The sequence below is a fragment of the Gavia stellata genome, chromosome 4 (genome assembly GCF_030936135.1).
Source record: "Gavia stellata isolate bGavSte3 chromosome 4, bGavSte3.hap2, whole genome shotgun sequence".
In the NCBI taxonomy this organism is placed as follows: Eukaryota; Metazoa; Chordata; class Aves; order Gaviiformes; family Gaviidae; genus Gavia; species Gavia stellata.
In genome coordinates this window covers 48,681,228-48,702,104 of record NC_082597.1, presented here as the reverse complement: position 1 = coordinate 48,702,104, position 20,877 = coordinate 48,681,228, and the positions used below count along the sequence as shown (strand labels likewise).

Genomic DNA, 20,877 nt, shown 5'->3' with positions numbered 1-20,877 from the left:
AGCTGTTTAATATCTAAACTAATATTTAATGATAAATTCAGTTTCTAAACATTATGTTTATGAAGTGAATGTGCTGTTCTTGGGTATATTTTTATGTCTCTAGAGAACATGCTTATTCTCTCATCATTTAGCCTCTTAACAAAAAGGAAACAAAAGCTGTTGTTGACATGTATTTCCGAAGTTCTGAATAAAGATGGTACTCCTTCATTCTTTTTAATAGGAAGAAACAAAAAAGCTGAGAAGAGAACTAGAAAACTTTGACCCTTCCTTTTTTGAAGAAATTGAGGATCTGAAATATAACTACAATGAAGAAGTAAAAAAAAATATTATCTTAGAAGAGAGGTTAAAGCAGCTTTCTCAGGAGTTTGGCATTCAAGTTGATAGTCCAGGCAACATTTCTGTTGATTAGGTTAGTGTTTAGTATCCTTAGTATTCATAGAGAAAATAAATTCCAGGGTAGTTACATAATAGTGATTTATCTGTCTGTTTTTATCTTAAAATGATACAAGTCTATTAAAGTTACAATAGTCTGGCACATACCTAAGAGTGTAGAATTGGATTAGTCAATAGATTATGGTCAGTATTTATATACACCAGTCAAAATAAAAGTGGGTTTTACCTCTCCCAACTCCTTTGCAATATTATATTTTAATTCAGAACAGTAATTTGGGTAATACAGAGTTGTCAGGTGAAGTTGAAACCTTGGACTTATCCTAAAAGTTGAGAAACTCTTAAAATGTGCTAAGTATGCTAAATTCCAGTTCAGTAAGAATATGTAATTTGTTCTTGCTGTCTCATGCTCTCATACCTTCTTAACTATGGACTCAGGGTCATCGTGCTGGATGTCTGTTCTTACATCCCTGGTAATTTTTACCTCAATTTTAGAAAACCCAAGAACAAAGAGTTGAAAATAAAGTTATAGTATTTCAGCCAAACCAATGGTATTTTTGTAGATAAATGATTTTTTATTTTGTATATTTTATATAGCTGGACGTATACTTCTATAGCACAAATAAAATAAAGCCAACTCAAACAATCATGTAGTCTCACCTTTATTATTTATATGACATCTTACTTAATATGCCCTTGTTGAAGTTTCCTAATTGAGATGCAGTCTGAAAATAGGTAATATTAAGCCCAGTCCTGTCTCTCTAATTACTAAGGATCTCCTAAGTAGAACTAGTATACTTTCTATTATTTATTCTTTTTGTCCCAAAATAATGGAAGTACCTGTAGGATATAGCTTAATTAGGTTTTCAAGTAATAGCATAATGCTGCAGCTTACCAGTTAAATAGTACAGTGAAAAGTTTTCCCCCCAAAGAAATTGTTACAACTTTAAAAAAAAATATCAAATTTCATGACTAATTCTGGTCCCACCTGAAATATATCCTTTACTGTTAAGAAACAACGAGATGCTAAATCTGAATCCTACATATAAGAGTGTCATAATAATCATATTTACAGAATTGCAACCTATGGAACTTTTACAGCCGATTGCATTCATTAGCTAAGCTATTAGGACCAGCCAGTTAGACAACATACTTCTTACACTTAATTATAACAGTTTCCAGAAATGGGTTCAAAAGTTAAGGATTTTTCAGAACTGGAAATAAACATGCTGAAAGCTAGATCTCTTCTCTAGATGTTTGATCTCTCATTATATAAAATTAGTAATTTAATGGTACAGTACCTAGGCTGCTGCCTAAACCAGATTATTTGTGAAGAGTTCTGCGGTAGACACACGTTAAAGGAATGCGGCACATACGACAATTAATTCAAAAGAGAAAAATCATTTCAAGCATCAAACTTGATGTCTTGGAGTCTGTCAAATCTTTGACCATCCAAGTTTGAAAAATGGTGAAACAAACTCTTTGGTTCAAAGTCACAGTCATATTTAGTTCTATCAAAAGAAATTACAACAGGCTGAGAATTCAGGTACGTCTCTGCAAGTGGCCAGCTTAAACCAAGATGATGGCGATGGAGCTAAAATAAAAAGAAATAAGATCAGTTTAGAAATTTTGATATAGCAGGCCAACAGTTCCCAACTTGAGGGGTGTGGGTGCTTTAATTCTAGGATCCTCTGCATTAGGGCACTTATAACCATTCATCAGTTATCTGAATAGCATGACTAACAATGAAGCACAAAAGGCAAACCAGAACCAAGGTGTCCTCCACAGCTTCAGAAATAATATAAACTTGCTAATTAATCAAGAATCACATTAACAATACTTGTTCTATAAGTCAACATCACAAGAAATTAATTTTTTAAATAAAAGAATTAAGCTTTAAAACATTGAGTGATTCCTATACAGAAGCAAGAAAATATTTTATGTTCTCAGTTACTTTAAGTTATTAGCCTATCGTAGATAATGAAAAAGTTTAGTATGTTGTCATTGTAGTGATTCACTGGCTTGACTAATTCTACTGTCACCTGATTTGCTAGGAGAACATTTACTACTAAAGAATTTGAAAAACAAGACAAAAAGTGAGTACCTCACAATACTTCACATATTACAAATTATTACAGTGCTTTCCCCATGTCCATCTTTACATTTACCTTGATTAAACACCCATCATGGCAGTGCCACACAATTCCTTCAATTTTACCCTCACTGCAGCCTTCAAACCAAGACAGTATCTCATTTTGTTTCAAAGTAGGTGGATTCTTTATTTCAAATGCTCCATGCGGTACAAGAAGATGTACAGGCTGCTTCTTGCTTCCTAATCCTATGTTAAAAGAAACAAAAACCTTCCTGCTAGTCATGTGTGATAACTCAAGATTTCCCTCACTTTTGTTATTACAGTTACCTTAAAGGCAGGACAATGCTGTATCTAATAGAAGTCTAACTTTATAGAGTGCTTTTAAGAGAACAGTTAGATATACTTTTAAGTATCAAATGTAGCTATCCCCTCCTCATGTAACTTTTTTTTTTTTATATAAAATAAACATGATATAGAGACTTATACAGTTGCCTGCTTTGTCCTTGTGGTCACCTCCAGTAACCATAAAGCTATTAGCTAAATTCCTCATACTTCAGATCATGATCAATAGCACAAATATCTTAGTTCCTGAAAATATGGCATATTTTCTTATGAATATGGATCAATACTTAAACCAGGCTGTTAACAAATGCATTAACTCTTCACCGACTATTCAACATAAATCTTCATCTAAGAATACAGCTATTAGAATTTTTTGTTGCAGTTCCTTTACATTCTGAGAAAATGCTTAGACCACCTACTACTATTTATTCTATCCATCCTTGCAAGTTATCCTAACAGCAAAGCTCAGAAGTTGGAACTCATTTGTGCTCATACCTAACTGTTTTTTTGTTAAAAGGCTTTTAAAGGGAGAAGCCACAACCCAAATTTAGCTTAAATTGCATTTCCTTAAAAACATATTCATACTATTTCATAATTTAAAAACTGCAACTTATGACTAACTCTAGGGACTCAAAACAGTGCCTGAATAAAATTTTCTACTTTAATGAACTAAACAGCATCAGAAGAGCAAGTTAAAAAAAAGTCAAGAAAAGGCACCAACAAACAATCTTAAAAAATGTTTTAATAGCAAAACTTAAAACAACTTTTCCAGTTAGAATATTTTTTGAAAGACTAAAGCAAAGCATTTTTGTAGTAACTCCTAAAAAACATGCAGGTGGAGAGAGGTTTAATAGACATAAATAGTCTAATGACAACTCAGCTTTCTGAGGTGAGTATTTTTGTGTGAGTGTTCTTTCCCGTCTAAAAAAGGTTACATTGCTACCTTAGCACTTTTTTTTTAAAACTTATACAAAGAAAATACATAGTTTGCACTCAAAAATATCACTAAATAAAAAAAACATTTAAGAACAGACCATACAAACTTACCATATGGATTTGCATTAATGTTAGTCCCAATAAGCTCCAATGTTTGTTCTAAAATTTCTGATAATGGCACCGGACTGATTTCCAGAAGCCCTGGGTCAGCATGGTGTTTCAATACCAGTGCTATTTCAGCCTCATAATTTACAACAGATGAGTGCCAGCAATACTGCTTACTATTTTTCTCGACAGGCACCCAACCTATGAGAAAAAATTGCATTTTACCAAAGTAAATATCTGAAGTTATATGCATACTAGAACTGTACATGCATTAAAAAACCACAGTTAACTACAAACAGACAGAGTAACAAGAAAAACTATGTCATATCTCAGAGAAATGTCAGAGGAATGCAAACGTGACAACTATGCCTTCAGCTGAAGCACTGTAAGTCTGTACAGCAAACTGCGATTATTTTCAATGTGTCTGGAGAACAAAGCCTTTCTGGATAGTGAATGAATGACATTCCAATTGTTTTCTGACTATGTTAACCACTACTTTTAACTTTGGAACTAATTCTAATTCACTGCAAAAATGGATCCCCCCCGCCCCATTTTACCTGTGCTGCATCACAGGTACCTGGCATATGTCCGTTTTCATCTGGCAAAGGATTGCCATTTGAGAACTCTATGTCCTTTGCTGGAATCCAGGTATCTGGAACAGGCTTGAAATCCTCTTCAACATTCCAAACAAATTCTAAACAAATAAATGTGATAGTTTTTTCACAAACTGTTTGCCAATTTTACATTTTGATCATCTTTCAATGCAAATATTGAAACACCATTGATTTAAACCTCGTTTTAGAGACAGTAGTCCCAGTTACTTTGTACAAGCACCAAGAGCTGCCGCGCTCAAGCGGTCTATAATTAGGAAGGTTTAAAGAAGCTTAGTAGCCTTTAAGTTGTTTAGAAGTTCAAAACTAACATTGAAAAATAGCTACCTAAATAGCCAACATTATATTTAAACTAGAACAAAAGAAGTAGAATAGAATAGACTATTTCAGTTGGAAGGGATGTACAACGACCATCTAGTCCAACTGTCTGTCCACTTCAGGGCTGATCAAAAGTTAAAGCATGTTATTGAGGGCATTGTCCAAATGCCTCTTAAACACTGACAGGCTTAGGGCATAGACCACCTCTCTAGGAAGCCTCTTCCAGTGTTTCACCACCCTCTCAGTAAAGAAATGCTTCCTAATGTCCAATCTAAACCTCCCCTGGAGCAGCTCTGAACCATTCCCACACGTCCTATCGCTGGATACCAGGGAGAAGAGATCAGCACCTCCTTCTCCTCTTCCCCTCCTCAGGAAGCTGGAGAGAGCAATGAGGTCACCCCTCAGCCTCCTTTTCCCCAAACTAGACAAACCCACAGTCCTCAGCCGCTCCTCATAGGACATGCCTTCCAGCCCTGACACCAGCTTTGTTGCCCTCCTCTGCATGCATTCAAGGACCTTCACATCCTTCTTAAATTCCAGGGCCCAGAACTGCACACAGTACTCAAGGTGAGGCTGCACCAACGCTGAATAGAGCGGGATAATCACCTCTGTTGCCCGGCTGGTTATGCTGTGTTTGATGCCCCCCAGGATGCGGTTTGCCCTCTTGGCTGCCAGGGCACACTGCTGACACATACTGAGCCTGCTGTCGACCAGCACCCCCAGATCCATTTCTGCAGGGCTGCTCTCCAGCCACTCCTCTCCCAGTTTATCCTTGTGCCCAGTGTTACTCCATCCCAGGTGCAGAATCTGGCATTTTGCCTTGTTAAATTTCATCCCATTACAGAATCACAGAATCATTAAGGTTGGTAAAGACCTGTAAGATCATCAAGTCCAATCATCAAACATAGCCCAATGCTCCAGTCTATCTAGATCCCTCTGCAAGGCCTCTTGTCTCTTGAGAGTCAACAGCACCTCCCAGTTTGGTATCATTAACAACCTTGCTAATGATGCATTCAACTCCTGCATCCAGATAGTTGATAAATATATTGAACAGGACTGGCCCCAGAGTTGAACCCTGAGGAACTCCGCTGGTGACCAGTCACCAGCCAGATGTAGCCCCAGTCACTACAACTCTTTGAGCCCTGCCATTCAGCCAGTTCTTCACCCAGTGTGCTGTGAACCCACTCATCCCACAGTTGGACAACTTGTCCAGAAGGATGCTGTGAGGGACAGTATCAAAAGCCTTACTAAAATCCAGAAAAACTACATCCGCTGCCTTCCCCTCATCCACTAGGTAGGTGACCTTACAGAAGGATATCAAATTAGTTAAACAGGACTTTCCCTTTGTGAACCCATGTTGACTATGCTCGATGATTGCATTATTCTTGAAATGCCTTTCAATAGTACGCACTATAATATTCTCCACAATTTTTCCAGGAACCGAGGTGAGACTAACAGCTCTGTAGTTCCCTGGGTTTTCCCTCATACCCTTTTTGTAGATTGAAATAATGTTGGCTAGCTTCCAGTCAGCAGGGACCTCCCCAGACTCCCAAGATCTTCGGTAGATGATCGAGTGAGGTCCTGCCATAACATCTGCTAGCTCCTTCAGTACTCTGGGATGAATCCCATCAGGCCCCAGGGACCTGTGAACATTCAGCTGAGACAGCTGGTCCCTTACAATTTCAGTGTTCACCAATGGCAAGTCACTGTTCCCACACTTGCTGTTCCCACACTTGCTGTCCTCCGACTCAGGGGCCCGAGCAGCCCAAGGTCTGTCAGTATTATTAAAGATAGAGGCAAATGCATTGAATGCATCTGCTTTTTCTTCATCCCTATTAGTCAGATGACCACCTTCAACAAGTATCAATCCAATGTTTTGTTTAGACCTTCTCTTGCTATTACAGAATCAGAGAATCCCAGAATCATTAAGGTTGGAAAAGACCTTTATTAACATACTTTTAAAAGCCCTTCTTGTTATCCGAAACAACACTGGCCAGTTTCAACTAGAGTTGAGCTTTGGCCTTTCATGTCTTCTCCATGCACATATGAACCACAGCTCTGTAATCTTCCTGCAAAGCCTGACCTTGCTTCCAGAGATCATACGGTTTCTTTTTCCTCTTGAGCTCCATGAGGAGTTCCCTGTTCAGCCAAGCTGGTTTTCTGCCCTGCTTGCTTGACTTAGGACACAGTGCAATTGCCTGCTCCTGTGCTTTTAAAGGGTGGTTTTTAAAGGCTGGCCAGCACTCAGGGACTCCTAAGCCCTCAAAACAGATTCCCAGGGTAGCAACTCTGCTGCCCCTTTTTCTCCTTACACAGAAAATTTTAAACTCAACCATGTCACGATCACTGCGGCCGAGACAGTCACCTACCATCACATCCCCCACAAGTCCTTCTCTATTCACAAACAGCAAGTCTAGGAGGGCATCTTTCCTAGTTGGCTCACCGAGTACCCATGACAAGAAGTTATTTCCCACAAAATTCAAGAATTTCCAAGACCTGCTCGCCACAGCAGGATGATATTCCCAGTTGATGTCTGGGAAGTTGAAATCTCCCGCAAGGACAAGAGCTACTGATCCAGAAATTTCTCCTATTTGCCCATAGAATAACTCATCAGTGCTTACATCCTGGCTGGGTGATTGGTAGTTGACATGCACTACAACATCTCCTTTGTTTTCCATCACCCTAGTCCTTACCCAGAGGATCTCAACCTCATCATCACTAACTGAAAGGGCTGTGCAATCAAACCTGTCTCTCATAATGCAAGATCTCCACCTCACCTGCCCTGCCACCCCTCCTGAACAGACTGTAGCCCTCCATCCCAGCACTCCAATCGTGGGCCTCACTCCACCACATCTCACTAATACCAATGATATCGTAGATCTGGGAGCTGACCAACAATTCCAGATCATCCTGTTTGTTTCTTACTGCGTGCGTCAGTGTAGAAGCATTTCAGATAGAATCCTGAGCCCTCCGTGCTCCCAGGAGCAGTGTAAATGTTCCCACTACCACTGCCAACCTCAGGCAATGCCATGCAAACCCCTGGCTTACCTGCTGCAATCCTGTTGGTATACCCTTCCCCCATTGATTCTAGTTTAAAGCTCTCTCCAAGTAAAGTTAAGAGTGACATTAAAAAAAATTGGAGCAGGACCACTGACATTTCCTGTGTTAAACTACAGGTGTTTTTCCGACTGGATAACTTACATTACCAACAACAAGGAAAGAAATCTTCACTAACCTTTGCAATCTTCCAATGAATACAAGAACCGTTTAAACCTTTTTTCAGCTTCTTTGTTGGGTTTTCGATCCAGCCTGGCCCATAGATACGGTAGCCCTAAAATTTCCAGAGGGAGAAAACCAGCAGTTTACTGAGGTAACCATACACTGCAGAGTACTGAAATCAACTACATAAAAGCAAAGGTATGAACTCTCATTTGCCACCAGAGAAATTTTATATCCAAAGACACTATTTAAATTCCTCAATTAACCACTGCGTATGAATGTAAAAATCTAGCTGTAGAGTCTCGCCTAGTTTAATACAAAGTTTCCTTACAATTTCAGGTAGAGGCAAGAACCGCAGTGGTGCAACGAACCACAGTCGTCTTGTTTCCTCCCAACCTCCATGCTTCTTTTAATCCTCCCCAAGGAAATCAGACACCCTCTATTATACAAGTTCTAGTGTGCAAGGAAGTTTTACGGATAGGAAATTTTAAAATTGCAATAGTTCCTCGATTGGCATGTTCACTTAAACCACACTTCATGTATTTTAGAGAGTGAAATCTAGAAGGACTTCATAAACACCTCCTGTGTTTACGGGAGCTATTACTTTGTAGTCAAGATGTTTCATGAGCGTTGAATTCACAACACCTGTCATCCAGTAAATCATACAATAAAAGTGAAAACTACATAAAACAAGGCTTCTAGTCAGCATGAGAAATCTGCATATGAATCTTGCTTATTACCTTTATAGGTAGTTACATAACAGCAGGTTCCGTCCACCTTTTCAGTAGGAATTGCATTGTATATATCTGCCTCTAACGCCTTCCCAGTTATAGTTTCAGTTGCCAAAACTTTAAATGGCTGAAAAGAAGACAGGTATTTTAAACCTTCATCATGGCTATGTTACTGCCTTGGCCTCATATGGATTCTTGCTCCTTACAGCTGGCCTCTACAAGGCCAGCATTATATGTTATATCGCCGATTTCTTACACTATCGAAATAGACCCTTGTTGAACCTTCAACACGTGAAAGTTTGGAAAATGCTCTAAGGCAAAGGAACAAAGGCAACCTATCTGCAAACTCTCTCCCTCTTTTCCATTCTTGATTAGTATTTAGAGATGACTTTGCCTTCTACTTTACACAGGGCATATCAACTACAAGTTTCCAATCCAACGCTGCAAAATTTTGAGATGTGCCTTCCTGTATTACGACGGCAACAGAACTTCATCATGACTAGCTTCTCCGAGCTTTCAGTTTGGAGCTGAAAGTCAACAGCACCATGCTAGTGCAATACACAGACCCGTGGAATGCAAGGTGGCAAAAGCATCCTCGTGTTAAATACTTAGTGTCCGTGCTGTCAAGTAGACACTTTTCCGCTCAAAAAGAGCAAAGAAATAAGTGATCTGGGGGTCTGAAACAAATAGCCAGCCACTAGTCCACATTCCTAGGAGGACTTCTACAGGGCTTCTGTAACAGTTTCACTGCAAACATGTCATCAGTTGTGTTTGGATTCAAATATTTTCCTGTATCATCACCCCTTCCTCCTCTTCTCCCTAGTCAACTTAGACTTGTCAGCTGGTCACTGTCTCTTTCTGCTAGCAAAACACAAAACCAGTCCTTGTCTTGCAAAAGTCTTGGAACACAATTCAGAATTCATAAAATGAGAGCCTTCTACATGCTTTTGTTACATTACATGGCTGGTTTGTATTTTAGTCATCGGATTTGTAACCATAACATGCAGCATATGTGAAGACTTTATGAAGAGTACATGAAAAAGAAAATTTTCAGGGGAGTGAGAAAACATTCCTGTTGGTTTCCCCACCTCCACCCCCCTTCTTCCCTAGCAGTCAAAACCCCCTGTATTATCTTTGCCTGTGCTTCGAAAAACACAAAAAAGAGCGTATACCAGTTCCAGACCTAATCTCCTGCCGGCTTTTTCCATATGAAGGAACGACAACGTAGGGAGGTACCCTTACATGACCATTCTCAAGACGACGTTGGCACTGAGAATTGAACAATGATGTTACCGACGTTTTGGTAATCAGTTCAGCTCTTCCACCCGGAACTCAAACACCAGCGGGAGAAAGTCACCCAGATGGATGCAAGTTCACTACGCAGCCAACAGACAGCAGTAGGTGCTGCTACTAAAATCAGGAAACACAAGTTGCAGGTCTAGAGCTAAACAGGGGAATGCCACCCCAATCTGTCCCGACACTTCCTTGTACATCTCGGGAAGAAGTAACTTTGATTGGGCTCCATTACTTCCACCCTGATAAGTATGCCACATCTTACAGCCTCAAGTGAATTCTTCTGGCATAAGCCTGATATTGCTTTGATCACAGGAAAAAAAAAAAGGAAAAAAAAAAAAAGAAAGGAAAAAGAAAGGAAAGACAAGCTTATTTTTTGGCCACAAGGCTCACAAGCGGGGACAGCAGGACAATTTTACACAAGCTCCCAGTGCAGTCATGTTGGAGTGGCCTCATTCCTTGCCATACCTGTTCCCTGCACTTACAAAAAGGCAAACACAACATCAGGGTGAACACCTGTATGCACCTGGCAGGAAAAGAGTGCGACAGAGCCGACACGGCTCCCAAACGACATTTCTTGCCCGCATTTAAGGCGGGGAGCCCTATGGAAACCTCTACCCGCCACTTCCCTAACATCTGCAGCGAAACCTCTCGCCACTCGCCTGTCCCCCTCCCCGCAGACGGGCAGGTCCGGGCCGGTCTCACACGCTCGGTGCTGCTGCCTGTCCGCCCCGTCCCGCCCCGCCGTGCGGCGCTGCTACCCGCGGCCCAGCGATTGCCCCTGGGCCCGGACACGGACCCGGACCCGGACCCGGACCCGGCCCCGGCCCCAGCCACGGCCCCGGCCCCGGCCCCGGCCCCGGCCCCGGCGCGAGACTGCGGCCCCGCCTGCCTCCCGCCCGGCCCCCTGCCGCCCCGACCACCTGGCGCTCCCGCTTGGCCGACGGCTCCTCCTTCACCTCTGTCACGAACAGACACGGCACCTTCCGCTGGACTGCGCCCCGGCGGCTCATGGCCACGACCGCCGGATCCCGTCGCCCCCAGCGCCGGGCCGGAACTGCGCCTGCGCCGCCCCGCGGCCGCGGTGCGCGTCGGGAAATGGAGTCCGTCGCCTCCCGCCCGCCAGGAGCGCCGCGACGCACCTGGGCGGCGGGGACGGCGGGGCGGGGCGGGGCGGGGCGCGGTCGCCTCTCTCCAGCAGCCCTCAGCGGGGCGGTGGCTCCGCCGCTCTCCGCCGCCCAGCCCGGCCGCGGGCCTGGGGCACCTCCGCTTCCCACAGCGGCGGCCCCCGCCCTGGCAGGGCCGCCCCGCCCCGCCCCGGCTGTGCTCGGCGCCGGGCTGAGGCGGCCGCGGGGCGGCGGCCCTTCGCCGTTGGCGGTGCCGTTCCCCTGGCCTGGCAGCCTTTCCTCAGGCTGCCTTTTCTGCTTCCCGGGGTGCCGCACGCCCGGGCCTGGGGCATGGATGCCCTGGCCCCAGGCTGTGGGGACCTCGCTGGGTCTCATTCTGCCTCCGCCGGGACAGCTGCCTCCTGCCGTTACCCAGGCTCTCTGCCTCGCTGTACAGCCTTTGAACGTGTGCTGCCTTGACCCTGGCTGGACGCCAGGTGCCCACCGAGGCCGCTCTATCGCTCCCCTCCTCAGCCGGGCAGGGGCGGGAAAACACAACGAAAGGCTCCTGGGTCGAGATAAGGACAGGGAGAGATCACGCACCCGTTACCGTCACCGGCAAAACACACTCGGCTCGGGGAAATGAATCTGTTACCAAGCACATCCGAGTAGGGTTATGAGCGAGAAAAACGAAATCTCGGAACACCTTCCCCCCACCCCTCTCTTCTTCCCGGGCTCAGCTTCACTCCTGATTTTCCTCTGCCTCCCCCCCGCCGAGCGGCGCAGGGGGACGGGGAATGGGGGTTGCGCTCAGTTCATCACACCTTGTCTCTGCCGCTCCTTCCTCCTCACACTCTTCCCCGGCTCCGGCCTGGGGTCCCTCCCACGGGAGACAGTGCTCCACGAACTTCTCCAGCGTGGGTCCTTCCCACGGGCTGCAGTTCTTCACGAACTGCTCCAGCATGAGTCCCCCGTGGGGTCACAAGTCCTGCCAGCAAACCTGCTCCAGCGTGGGCTCCTCTCTCCACGGGGCCGCAGGTCCTGCCGGGAGCCTGCTCCAGCACGGGCTTCCCACGGGGTCGCAGCCTCCTTCGGGCATCCACCTGCTCTGGCGTGGGGTCCTCCACGGGCTGCAGGTGGATACCTGCTCCACCGTGGACCTCCATGGGCTGCGGGGGGACAGCCTGCCTCACCATGGTCTTCATCACGGGCTGCAGGGGAATCTCTGCTGCGGCGCTGGAGCACCTCCTCCCCCTCCTCCTTCACTGAGCTTGGCGTCTGCAGAGCTGTTCCTCTCACATATTCTCGCTCCCCTCTCCGGCTGCTGTTGCCCAGCAGTTTCTCCCCCTTCTTAAACATGTTATCGCAGAGGCACTACCACCGTCGCTGAGGGGCTCAGCCTTGGCCGGCGGCGGGTCCGCCTTGGAGCCGGCTGGCATTGGCTCTATCGGACATGGGATAGAAGCTCTCCAGCAGCTTCTCACAGAGGCCGCCCCTCCAGCCCCCCCCCCGCTACCAAAACCCGGCCACGCAAACCCAGTACAGAATTAATTCCTCCTGGCCACGCAAACCCAGTACAGAATTAATTCCTCCTGGCCGTAGCTGCTTCTGTGCCTCATTTAGGCACAGCTATACAGCTACAGAGCGCCCCTGTTTGGGTAGCTCTTGGCAGTGGTAACACTTTCTTCCAAAGGCTGCTCCTGCCCACTGAGAGTTCATTACTCACGGCCCTCGTCTGCTTCTCTGAACTTCCCTTCCCCTGTGTGCCCCAGTCAGTTGTAGGGCTTGCAGAACTGTGGGAGCCTTTTCCCATCGCTTCTCTGTTCACAGCTCTCGCCAGTACTGCCCACCTTGCTGCCAGTGAGCAGTTTCGTTCTGTACTTAGGTGAGGTCATTCCTGTAGAAATCACTTTATTCCAGTGGCAAAGTCCCAGTGGTCAGGCATGCGGTATTTTCCTTTCCGGTTAGTCTTCGGGCCATCCGCTGATACCCGAGTTACAAGCAAATTGGTAGGCTCCTAGAGAGACCAGACGACTTCCAGTCGTTTCAGTGTCTTCGTACTTCTCCCCCGGCTTGGGTGTAACCACCGCTGAGCCAGCCTTCTACCATTTGTGCCCACGGAGTCACTGGCACCTGAAGTGTTCGTCTCCAAGTCACTGATGTCACTCAGTGTTGTAAATCTGACCCCATGTCCTGGCGATACCAGTATGCCTCACCATTTTCCAGGACTGAAACTTCATTTCCCCCCCCTCGATACTTTGTGTTCCGAGGCAGCCTCGGACCTGAATGAGAACAGAGGCGTTAATTAGGGACACAAGCGTACGCTGTTCTTTCTGCTTGAGCTGTGGCCGTGGACGTCATGGAAGCCAGAAAAAGCAATGAACCCCAACACTGTAAGCAGTTAACAGCTAACAGTGTACTAACAGGAAGCAGCAAGTTTCTCCATCCAAAGAAAGAGGTAGAGTCAGAAAAACACTGGGCACAGGGATGGTGGTTAAAAAATAGTCAGAGAATAAGGTTTGTCTTTGTGGTGTCAAAGATCTGTTTCTAAGACCGCAGTTCCTACGGCAAGAAGTTGGGTATTATTTAAGCCCTGCCAAACGGGTTTGTTCCGTTTTACGTTAAGGAAACACCGGAATGGGAGACTCTTTGCAACGGTCCGATTTCCCCTACTTTACGCTGAAGCAATGGAGGTAAAGGAAGATGTTCAAGCTGGACAGGCCACAGAGCGCCATCATGCTGATGTCACGAGCTGGAGGAGCGGTTGGCAACCGTGGAACTGTAACATTCTATACCGGCTAGCAACTGCCTTTGTCGGTTCAGCAAGCCTGGAGAAGGTACCACCGTGGAACTGTAACATTCTATACCGGCTAGCAACTGCCTTCGTCGGTTCAGCAAGCCTGGAGAAGGTACCACCTCCTTCGTCCAAGTGTATTTCGCTGCCCGTTGGGGTTTTGTTTGAAAAAAGCAGCAGAGCTAAGGTTCTGAAGGTCCAGTTTTTGAAAGAAAGCTACTGCTTTCAGGATAAGATTACGATTTGCCTCAGTGTTGACAGCTCTAACGTTTTCATGTGTATGTTCTGCCAGTATTAGGAGAGTGGAGGAGAAGCACGAGAGGTGAAAATGGCCGCAGTTGGGAACGACCGCTATTTCCATTTCCATGCCCCCTACGCACAGGTAACTGCTGTAGATTTTAGAGTGGTTTGTATCCTTGATTTTCTTGATATATCCGTGTTGAAAGGGAGGCTTGTTATGTAAACTTAGAAGCTGATATGCCACTCTGCCTGGGTCATGGCAGCATCTGTAGATCAAGGCTCTGATGGTCGGAAGTCGTGTGAAGAGCTAATGATCATCTAAACTATGGACAATTTCTCCGGTGAACTCAGGCTCAGGCACTCAGGGAACACATACGTTAAAGATGGCGCAAAATCAGTTATTTAAAACAACGTCCTCCAAAATGGGTTTGTTCTTCAAAGAAGTAATTATATTCCACCTGGTGAAAATCCAGGGCTGGCTGTAGGGCTCTTCGTTATTGCATCCGTTCCAGCATTGGGGGAAACTCACTGAGAAATAACCGGCAACCTGGCATTTACAGCTCTCAGCTGGGATGTCGTTCACATCCAGGATATAAACCTGAGTGTATCTGTTCAGGGTAAAGATAACCTCAAACGTTCTAAAATATCAGAGCGTGGTCCCACAAAATCTTAGTCCTCTGCTCACTGCAGTGCACCGTGTATTAATCCATTTAGTCCATTTTCATGGTGATATTTACACTGTCTGAGAACTGTCTTCTCCTGCAGCAGAAGTACCGCAACATCTCCTGCTTCTGGGAAACACAACCCTCAGGCTGTGCGAGGATCAATTGCGCCTTCCATCATAGCAAGCCTCGTAATATAAATGGACTTTTTTTGCCACCTAGTAACAGTGAGTAAAAGTATTTTCTCAACAATTTGTTCGTTAGAGTAAGTAAAGACACGAAAATGCCCCTCCAGGGCTTACTTCCAGTGCTGACGTAATATATATTAAGGTCAAGAAATGTACCACGGCAAATCAATCATCAGGTCTGATTTGCTATCCCAGCAAGTTCGAGGCCAAGAAAGGAATTGCATTGGCAATTGTCTAGGGTCGCCGTATGGATTTGCTTAGCTGTCACGTTACGGATCTCCCTACCTATGAGTGACATGAGAGATGAAGTCACAAACGGCAGTTTAGGTTCCTCAGATCCATGGAGTGAAAACGTTGCTTTACTTGGGGATTTGCTAGAGTAAATCTCTCTAGTAGTGAAAATGGTTAGTAGGCAGGAAATCATTTAAGAGAAAGGAAAAGTAGTGTGTGCGGTGGGGGGAGGAGGTTGGTAGGGCCCCTAGTAGCCGTATCTGTTGATAGAGCACAACATGTTACATGGGTGAGACACCCCTTGTCTAGATATCATCCGATTCACGGGCCTTATCTCCAGAGCTGTGGACAGGTGTCATAAGAGAAGTCCAGCAAGCCCTCGCGTCAGAAGCAAACACCTCGTGTTCCGGAAATTCCCCCCGGAAAAGGCAGCCTCTCATATCTGGGCATGTTGAGCCTAACTAGCCACCCAGGACCAAGGCAAGAACTTGAGTGCTGTTTCTATGAGTGCCCATACCGCTTTTAGTACAGTTCCCACATCCACAGCACCGGCCCCTGGCAGCTAGTGCTGTCGTACACACCACGTAGGCACGCTTTTGGGTGTGGTGTGAGTCAGAGACGCCGCCCAAGAGGCACTATGGACAAGGGCATCCTGTGTAAGAAAGAGCAGCGTCCAACAATCAGAACGAGAAAATGGACCCAACCCTCTTCCTTGTTACTGCAATATGTACAAATTCACAAGCATAACAACAACCGGAATAAGAGAAAATGCCCATGCTTCATCTTCTTTCTTTAAAGCTGGGAAACATATCCAACCTCAGTATTTTCAATATAACGCACAGAATCCTGATTGTACCTAGAGTTGCAAATTGGTCAGCTTGAACAATACAGATAGACTCACCATTTTTCATCATTTTAATTTTCAGTCCGTTGCATTTCCCGGCTCTCAGAAAATGCTACCCCCGTACTGAAATAGTTTTGCTGCAAACGTCGTGGGTAGATATAAGTTCCTAAGGAAAAGAATATCTTTGCTGATTTCCTTCTAATTAAGCGTAAATGATTTTCAGGAACTTCATCTTCTTTCTCAAAATCTACAGTTTGTACTGTACTTGTAAAGAGAGCTGTGATTCAGAAAATGTTGATAGAGAAAAATGTCTACAAGCTAAAAATGGGTAATCCTGTGCTTAGCACTGCTAAATTCTTCAAAATCGATGCCATGGGGAGTGATACAGGCCTGCCTATTATTCAGCATGTTTAAAATATTTTCACAGGTGGGGTCCTAAACTCATTTACTCACTTCAGCCCAGGTATTACTAATCACACGTTTCCCTATGTTGTAAGTATCTCTCTGTTTTCTCATACTTTCTGTAGTTGGAAGATGCTCGTTTGCCAGCCTCCGCAGAAGATGTTGCCTAAAAGGCACAATCAGTCTATTTAATGATTCCTTCAACGCCATAATGATTTCAAAGCCATACCTGCTGGTCTGAACCTGGATTTCATGTTCTAGTTCCCTCCTTAAAAAAAATAAATTTGATGTTCTTTTCTGCAGATGTCCCATTGCAAGAGGGTGTCCAAGAAGGGATTCTACATCCAACCCTTCGTCGAGAATCACTCAGAAAGCGAGAGAATATTTTACCACCAATTCACCCTCCACTGATTATAAATGTCAACAGCGAAGAGGATGAAGAGGACGATGAAGAGGAAGAGAACTGTAAACAGTTTTTTTCTTCCTTTTACAAGGAACTAGAATGGGTTTTTTCGACTCTTGCAATGTACTTCGCAACCGATTTATTATAATAACCATTACATTTTTAGAAGCGAGTTGTTGACAAGTTTTTGAAATAGTTTCCAGCTAATTCACATAGCTCTTTTTCATTTAATAGAGTTTAAAATGTGATCCACAATTCAGATGGACACCACAGACCCTTCAAAATTTCTCAAAATTTGGGGACGAAACTACAAGTTTACAAGTTTAGGAGGTACTTCTAAGCTGTGACTGTATCTCCCTTGAGATGAGAGATTCCTAGGGAAGGAACCAATTGCCCGTTCCCAGCGAGGGAAAGTGAGAGAACGGCCTACTCTCACGCGTTCACTCCGCAAATTACCGCGCTAGTTTTCAGGCAGCCCCAAGCTGCTTTGCACCATCCCCCTGCCCTCCAGGTTGGCGGGCAGGGCTGCCTGTTCGTGGCTTCTAACTCGGTTTTAGGCTGAGTAAGCCACATTAATTTAAACAATATAAAAAGTGATGTAATGCCAGCTCTGCCGGCAGACATTACAGGATAGTAACGTTGGGCAGAGGTTTCGTCACAAGCACTCCCTGATGACAGGTTTAATCAGAAGATTTCCTTTTGGGTGTAAATGATGGCTTATTTTGACAATGAGTCCTGAAGATGTTTCTGAATCATGTTAAATCCACAAGCATTTGCTTCTTAATATGTCTTGTAACTGCAATTCTTATTGCACTTGGAAACACCTACTGTTAAGGAATCACTTTTCTGTCCAGAAGCAGAGGTTGCAGTCAGAAAAAGCCAAATCATGACCGAAATGAAATTCACTATGGTCTTTGATTATTAAGAATTGTTGCAGGTCTTTGTATAGCTATCTAGTAAAATCTTTTAAAAATATTTCCTACAGATGTTTCTAATCGGGTGCCTAAGACTGCTGAAGACATTCAAGAGGAAAGAGCAATAAAGGAAATATGCTATACATCTGGTAAATATGAAATTAGTCACTCCTCCCTCAACAGCAATGATGCCACTATAGTAAACGTTGGTTGGTTTTTTTTTTCCCTCCTCGTGAATGTTTAGGAGAGTATTACAGGATTCGGTACCCTCACAAACACCAATCAAGAAGAACTGTGTCTTCACCTCGGGAAAATGAGCTATCACCCTTGGAAGCTACCGAGCGAGACTTGCAGAAAGGCAAGTACTTTTCATCTTCTTGGACAACGTTTACCGCTTTTAAACTTACTGTTACAGGGAGAAACTATTACACAGTTTGCCCCTCCTCCCCCCTTTCTTAATTTAGTGACAACAGAAGAGAGCATGTTACAAAGAGCGTAAAAATACTTCATTAATTTTTCCCCATCTATATATAGATATAGATACACGTAGTGTCACACACGTGGTGACTACCTGCATCGATTGTAGATGGAAAAGGTAGAAATGGGCTATTAACCCTATGTGTACTTGCCCGAGATACACAACATAGATCTTTCATATAATTTTACTTCACGGTCCAGATTTATGTAGTCTAATTTTAACCATCCTAAGGTCAGGAATGTAGTTTAAGTCTCTCATCTGGGCTCTCTGTTGCCAATGGAGAAAGACAGGCACTCTTATGGGGCTGTTTACTGAGACAGGCACTCCTATGGGGCTGTTTACTGCATCATAAGATAGCGCCAGCGAAAGGCGAGATGAGTCACTTCCCCAGAGGTGCTCCACGCTCTCTGCTGGCTCTCTTGGGTGTCCAGATGACGAAATGTAGCGACACATCAAACTTTTCTAGAACTAAATTTAGAGTAAATAAATACCCCCTTTAAGTGTCTTCTGAAAGGTAAGAACGAGAGAGTTCCATTTTGTTTCGAATGTTGGGCTTTATCCAACATAATTAAGGTGAAAGAAATACAAATTAATAAATATTTACCTCCCTTATTATGCTTCTCCTTCATTCCTGGCCAAGTGGCATGACTGAAAAAAATCTGTAGTAGTTTTTTTAGTGAATAAGTAATAACGTAATTCCATTTTAGCAGAGAGTTAGGTTCTTACTATAACAAGACACCAGAGTAGTCAGTAGATCAGTCATCAAAAACTGCCAAGCAGAAATATGACCTGCTACTTTTACTAAAAAAACAATACTGTTGCTTATTTTGTGTAAATTTTAGGGATAAAATCCTGATAATTATGTAAAACAGATTTGAGTAGGATGATGCAAAAACGCAAGCGTAGAAATGCGTACGAGTTAAAATGCTTTCAGAATCGTTATGTTTGTGAGACTATCCCTAGTTCAGATGAAAAGGCTTTGTATTTTTCAGTTATCATACAGAGAAATATTAAAGCTGCAGTCCTGCATCTTGTGTAAGGGAGCTGACCCCTCTGCACACACTCGCTTGATCTTAAAGAAGACACAGTGTTTTGCCCCATTGAGTTCAGTATAGAATCATGTCATCAAGGTGGAAGAATGCCCCGTTCTCCTTGCATGTACTTAATACTTAGTGGTATTTAATCCTTTTTCTTCATAAACATTTATTGGCGGTAAAAACAGCCGTAATTGTTGTAGTCGTCTTTTTTCCCCTTGGTTTGTCAATGCAAAATAATGCAGTACCACGTTAGGGATGCTTGCTCTAGCTTTGAGCAAACCGGCACGCATCTTCTAGCTCCAGAACTGCATTGCACAGTACAAATGTATCTCACATGCTACTTCTTTTCCTCCCACCTTTATGCACAAATTGTATCTTTCTTGTAGGTGTTCTTTACTCTCAGTAAGAAACAGTTACCACTGAGAAACAATTCCATAATTGAACCTCCGTTCATACCCCTCTGTATTTAAAGCTTTTTAAATGGACTGTGTCTCTAATTTTTTGTGAGCCTTAATGAATCAGCTGTTTGGTTTCACTGTATTCTTTGCATTTTTGTATTCATTTCAGTTAAAAACTTAATGTAATTATAAGAAGAGCAGGCTCTGTGCACTGTTCACATTTCTCAGGGTGCTCTTGAGTACAGGTAACTTTGTGAGACTCCTTTCCTGTAGGAGGTGACTGCTCTGTGGCGCAGAGGAACACATTTGTTGAAGGGAAAAGACACGAGGCACTACCTTGGGAAAAAGGACCAATTGCATCCAAGTATTCCAATGTGAAAGGGACTTAATTATTATATATTTCCTAATTTTCAGAAGAACGACCTTTACCATTTTCACTACCTTTCTTTTCAGCAGAACCTGAGCGATATGGTGGGAAATGCTCCAAACAAAAGAATCAGCTTGACACAAACAGAAGAGTTTGGACCCAAAGGGAAAACTACGGTAATTCTTACATCTTGTGTATAAACTGAAGATGTTAGGCTTCTTGTGGAATTAAGAATGTGAATTAACGGAATTAAGCTGGAATTAACAGAAAGCCAGAGTGTTAATAATAATGACTTTGAACCAGATTTTACAGAAAATGGTTAGTCATTAGGCAGCATACTCTAATGCAAAATCAACTGCCTAGCACAAAAACACCATACTGCCTTGCATCTAGTGCTTTCACAAGCAGAGATAGAACAGGAGATTGGACTATGGGTTCGTTTAATCTAAAAGCAATTCATGCCTTTGGGAAGATTTTCAACACAGGAACATTCACTTTGTTCAAGGCAAGGATGTCCGTGGCAGAATCGCCTCATTGGAAGATCCTGCGAGCCTGACGGAAACGCTGCAAGGTTACAAATGATGTTTAAAGTGCCAGAGAGGGAGTCTGTATTTAACCCTAACTTGTATTTCCGAGGTGATGCGTGAGTCACCTGGTCCATTCATTGATACTTCAGCTAACGCAATACTTAATTCACGTTATCAGGCTAAGGGAGTCTTCCCTCAAACTGCCCCTGATATTAAGAAACAATGTATATGTTTTTTCTATAGACAAAT

At 43.9% G+C, this 20,877-nt stretch overlaps 3 protein-coding genes across 3 annotated transcripts in view; 2 read left to right on the top strand and 1 right to left on the bottom strand.

The window, feature by feature from the left end:
• Window positions 1-412, top strand: part of CEP290 (centrosomal protein 290) — a 50,835-nt gene extending 50,423 nt beyond the window's left edge. The window contains exon 53 of the mRNA XM_059816686.1: window positions 221-412. Within this exon, the coding sequence (XP_059672669.1) occupies window positions 221-409 (189 nt within the window). The 3' untranslated portion in view covers window positions 410-412. The remainder of the gene's footprint in view (window positions 1-220) is intronic.
• A 1,383-nt stretch (window positions 413-1,795) lies between these two features.
• RLIG1 (RNA 5'-phosphate and 3'-OH ligase 1) lies at window positions 1,796-11,050 on the bottom strand. The gene is made up of 7 exons (XM_059816218.1): window positions 10,961-11,050; window positions 8,754-8,871; window positions 8,030-8,125; window positions 4,443-4,559; window positions 3,872-4,066; window positions 2,559-2,728; window positions 1,796-1,984 (listed from the first exon to the last, which is right to left on the bottom strand). Exons 1-7 carry the CDS (start codon window positions 11,048-11,050, stop codon window positions 1,796-1,798), a joined length of 975 nt encoding a protein of 324 aa, XP_059672201.1.
• A 3,215-nt stretch (window positions 11,051-14,265) lies between these two features.
• LOC132316887 (uncharacterized protein C12orf50 homolog) lies at window positions 14,266-16,962 on the top strand (the record flags this gene model as incomplete). The annotated part of the gene is made up of 3 exons (XM_059816069.1): window positions 14,266-14,319; window positions 14,943-15,066; window positions 16,808-16,962. Coding segments are annotated over exons 1-3 (333 nt in total), but the record flags the coding sequence as incomplete, so codon positions are not given.
• Between the last annotated feature and the right edge of the window lie 3,915 nt (window positions 16,963-20,877).

Excerpts from the sequence above, each read along its gene's own strand:
- RLIG1 (XM_059816218.1), bottom strand. The coding sequence starts at position 11,050 with ATGAGCCGCCGGGGCGCAGTCCAGCGGAAGGTGCCGTGTCTGTTCGTG. Across the intron at positions 4,560-8,029 it reads TTCATTGGAAGATTGCAAAG|AATTTGTTTGGAATGTTGAA; the intron begins GTTAGTGAAGAT and ends TTATTTGTTTAG. Across the intron at positions 1,985-2,558 it reads ATGATGGGTGTTTAATCAAG|CTCCATCGCCATCATCTTGG; the intron begins GTAAATGTAAAG and ends TTTTTATTTTAG.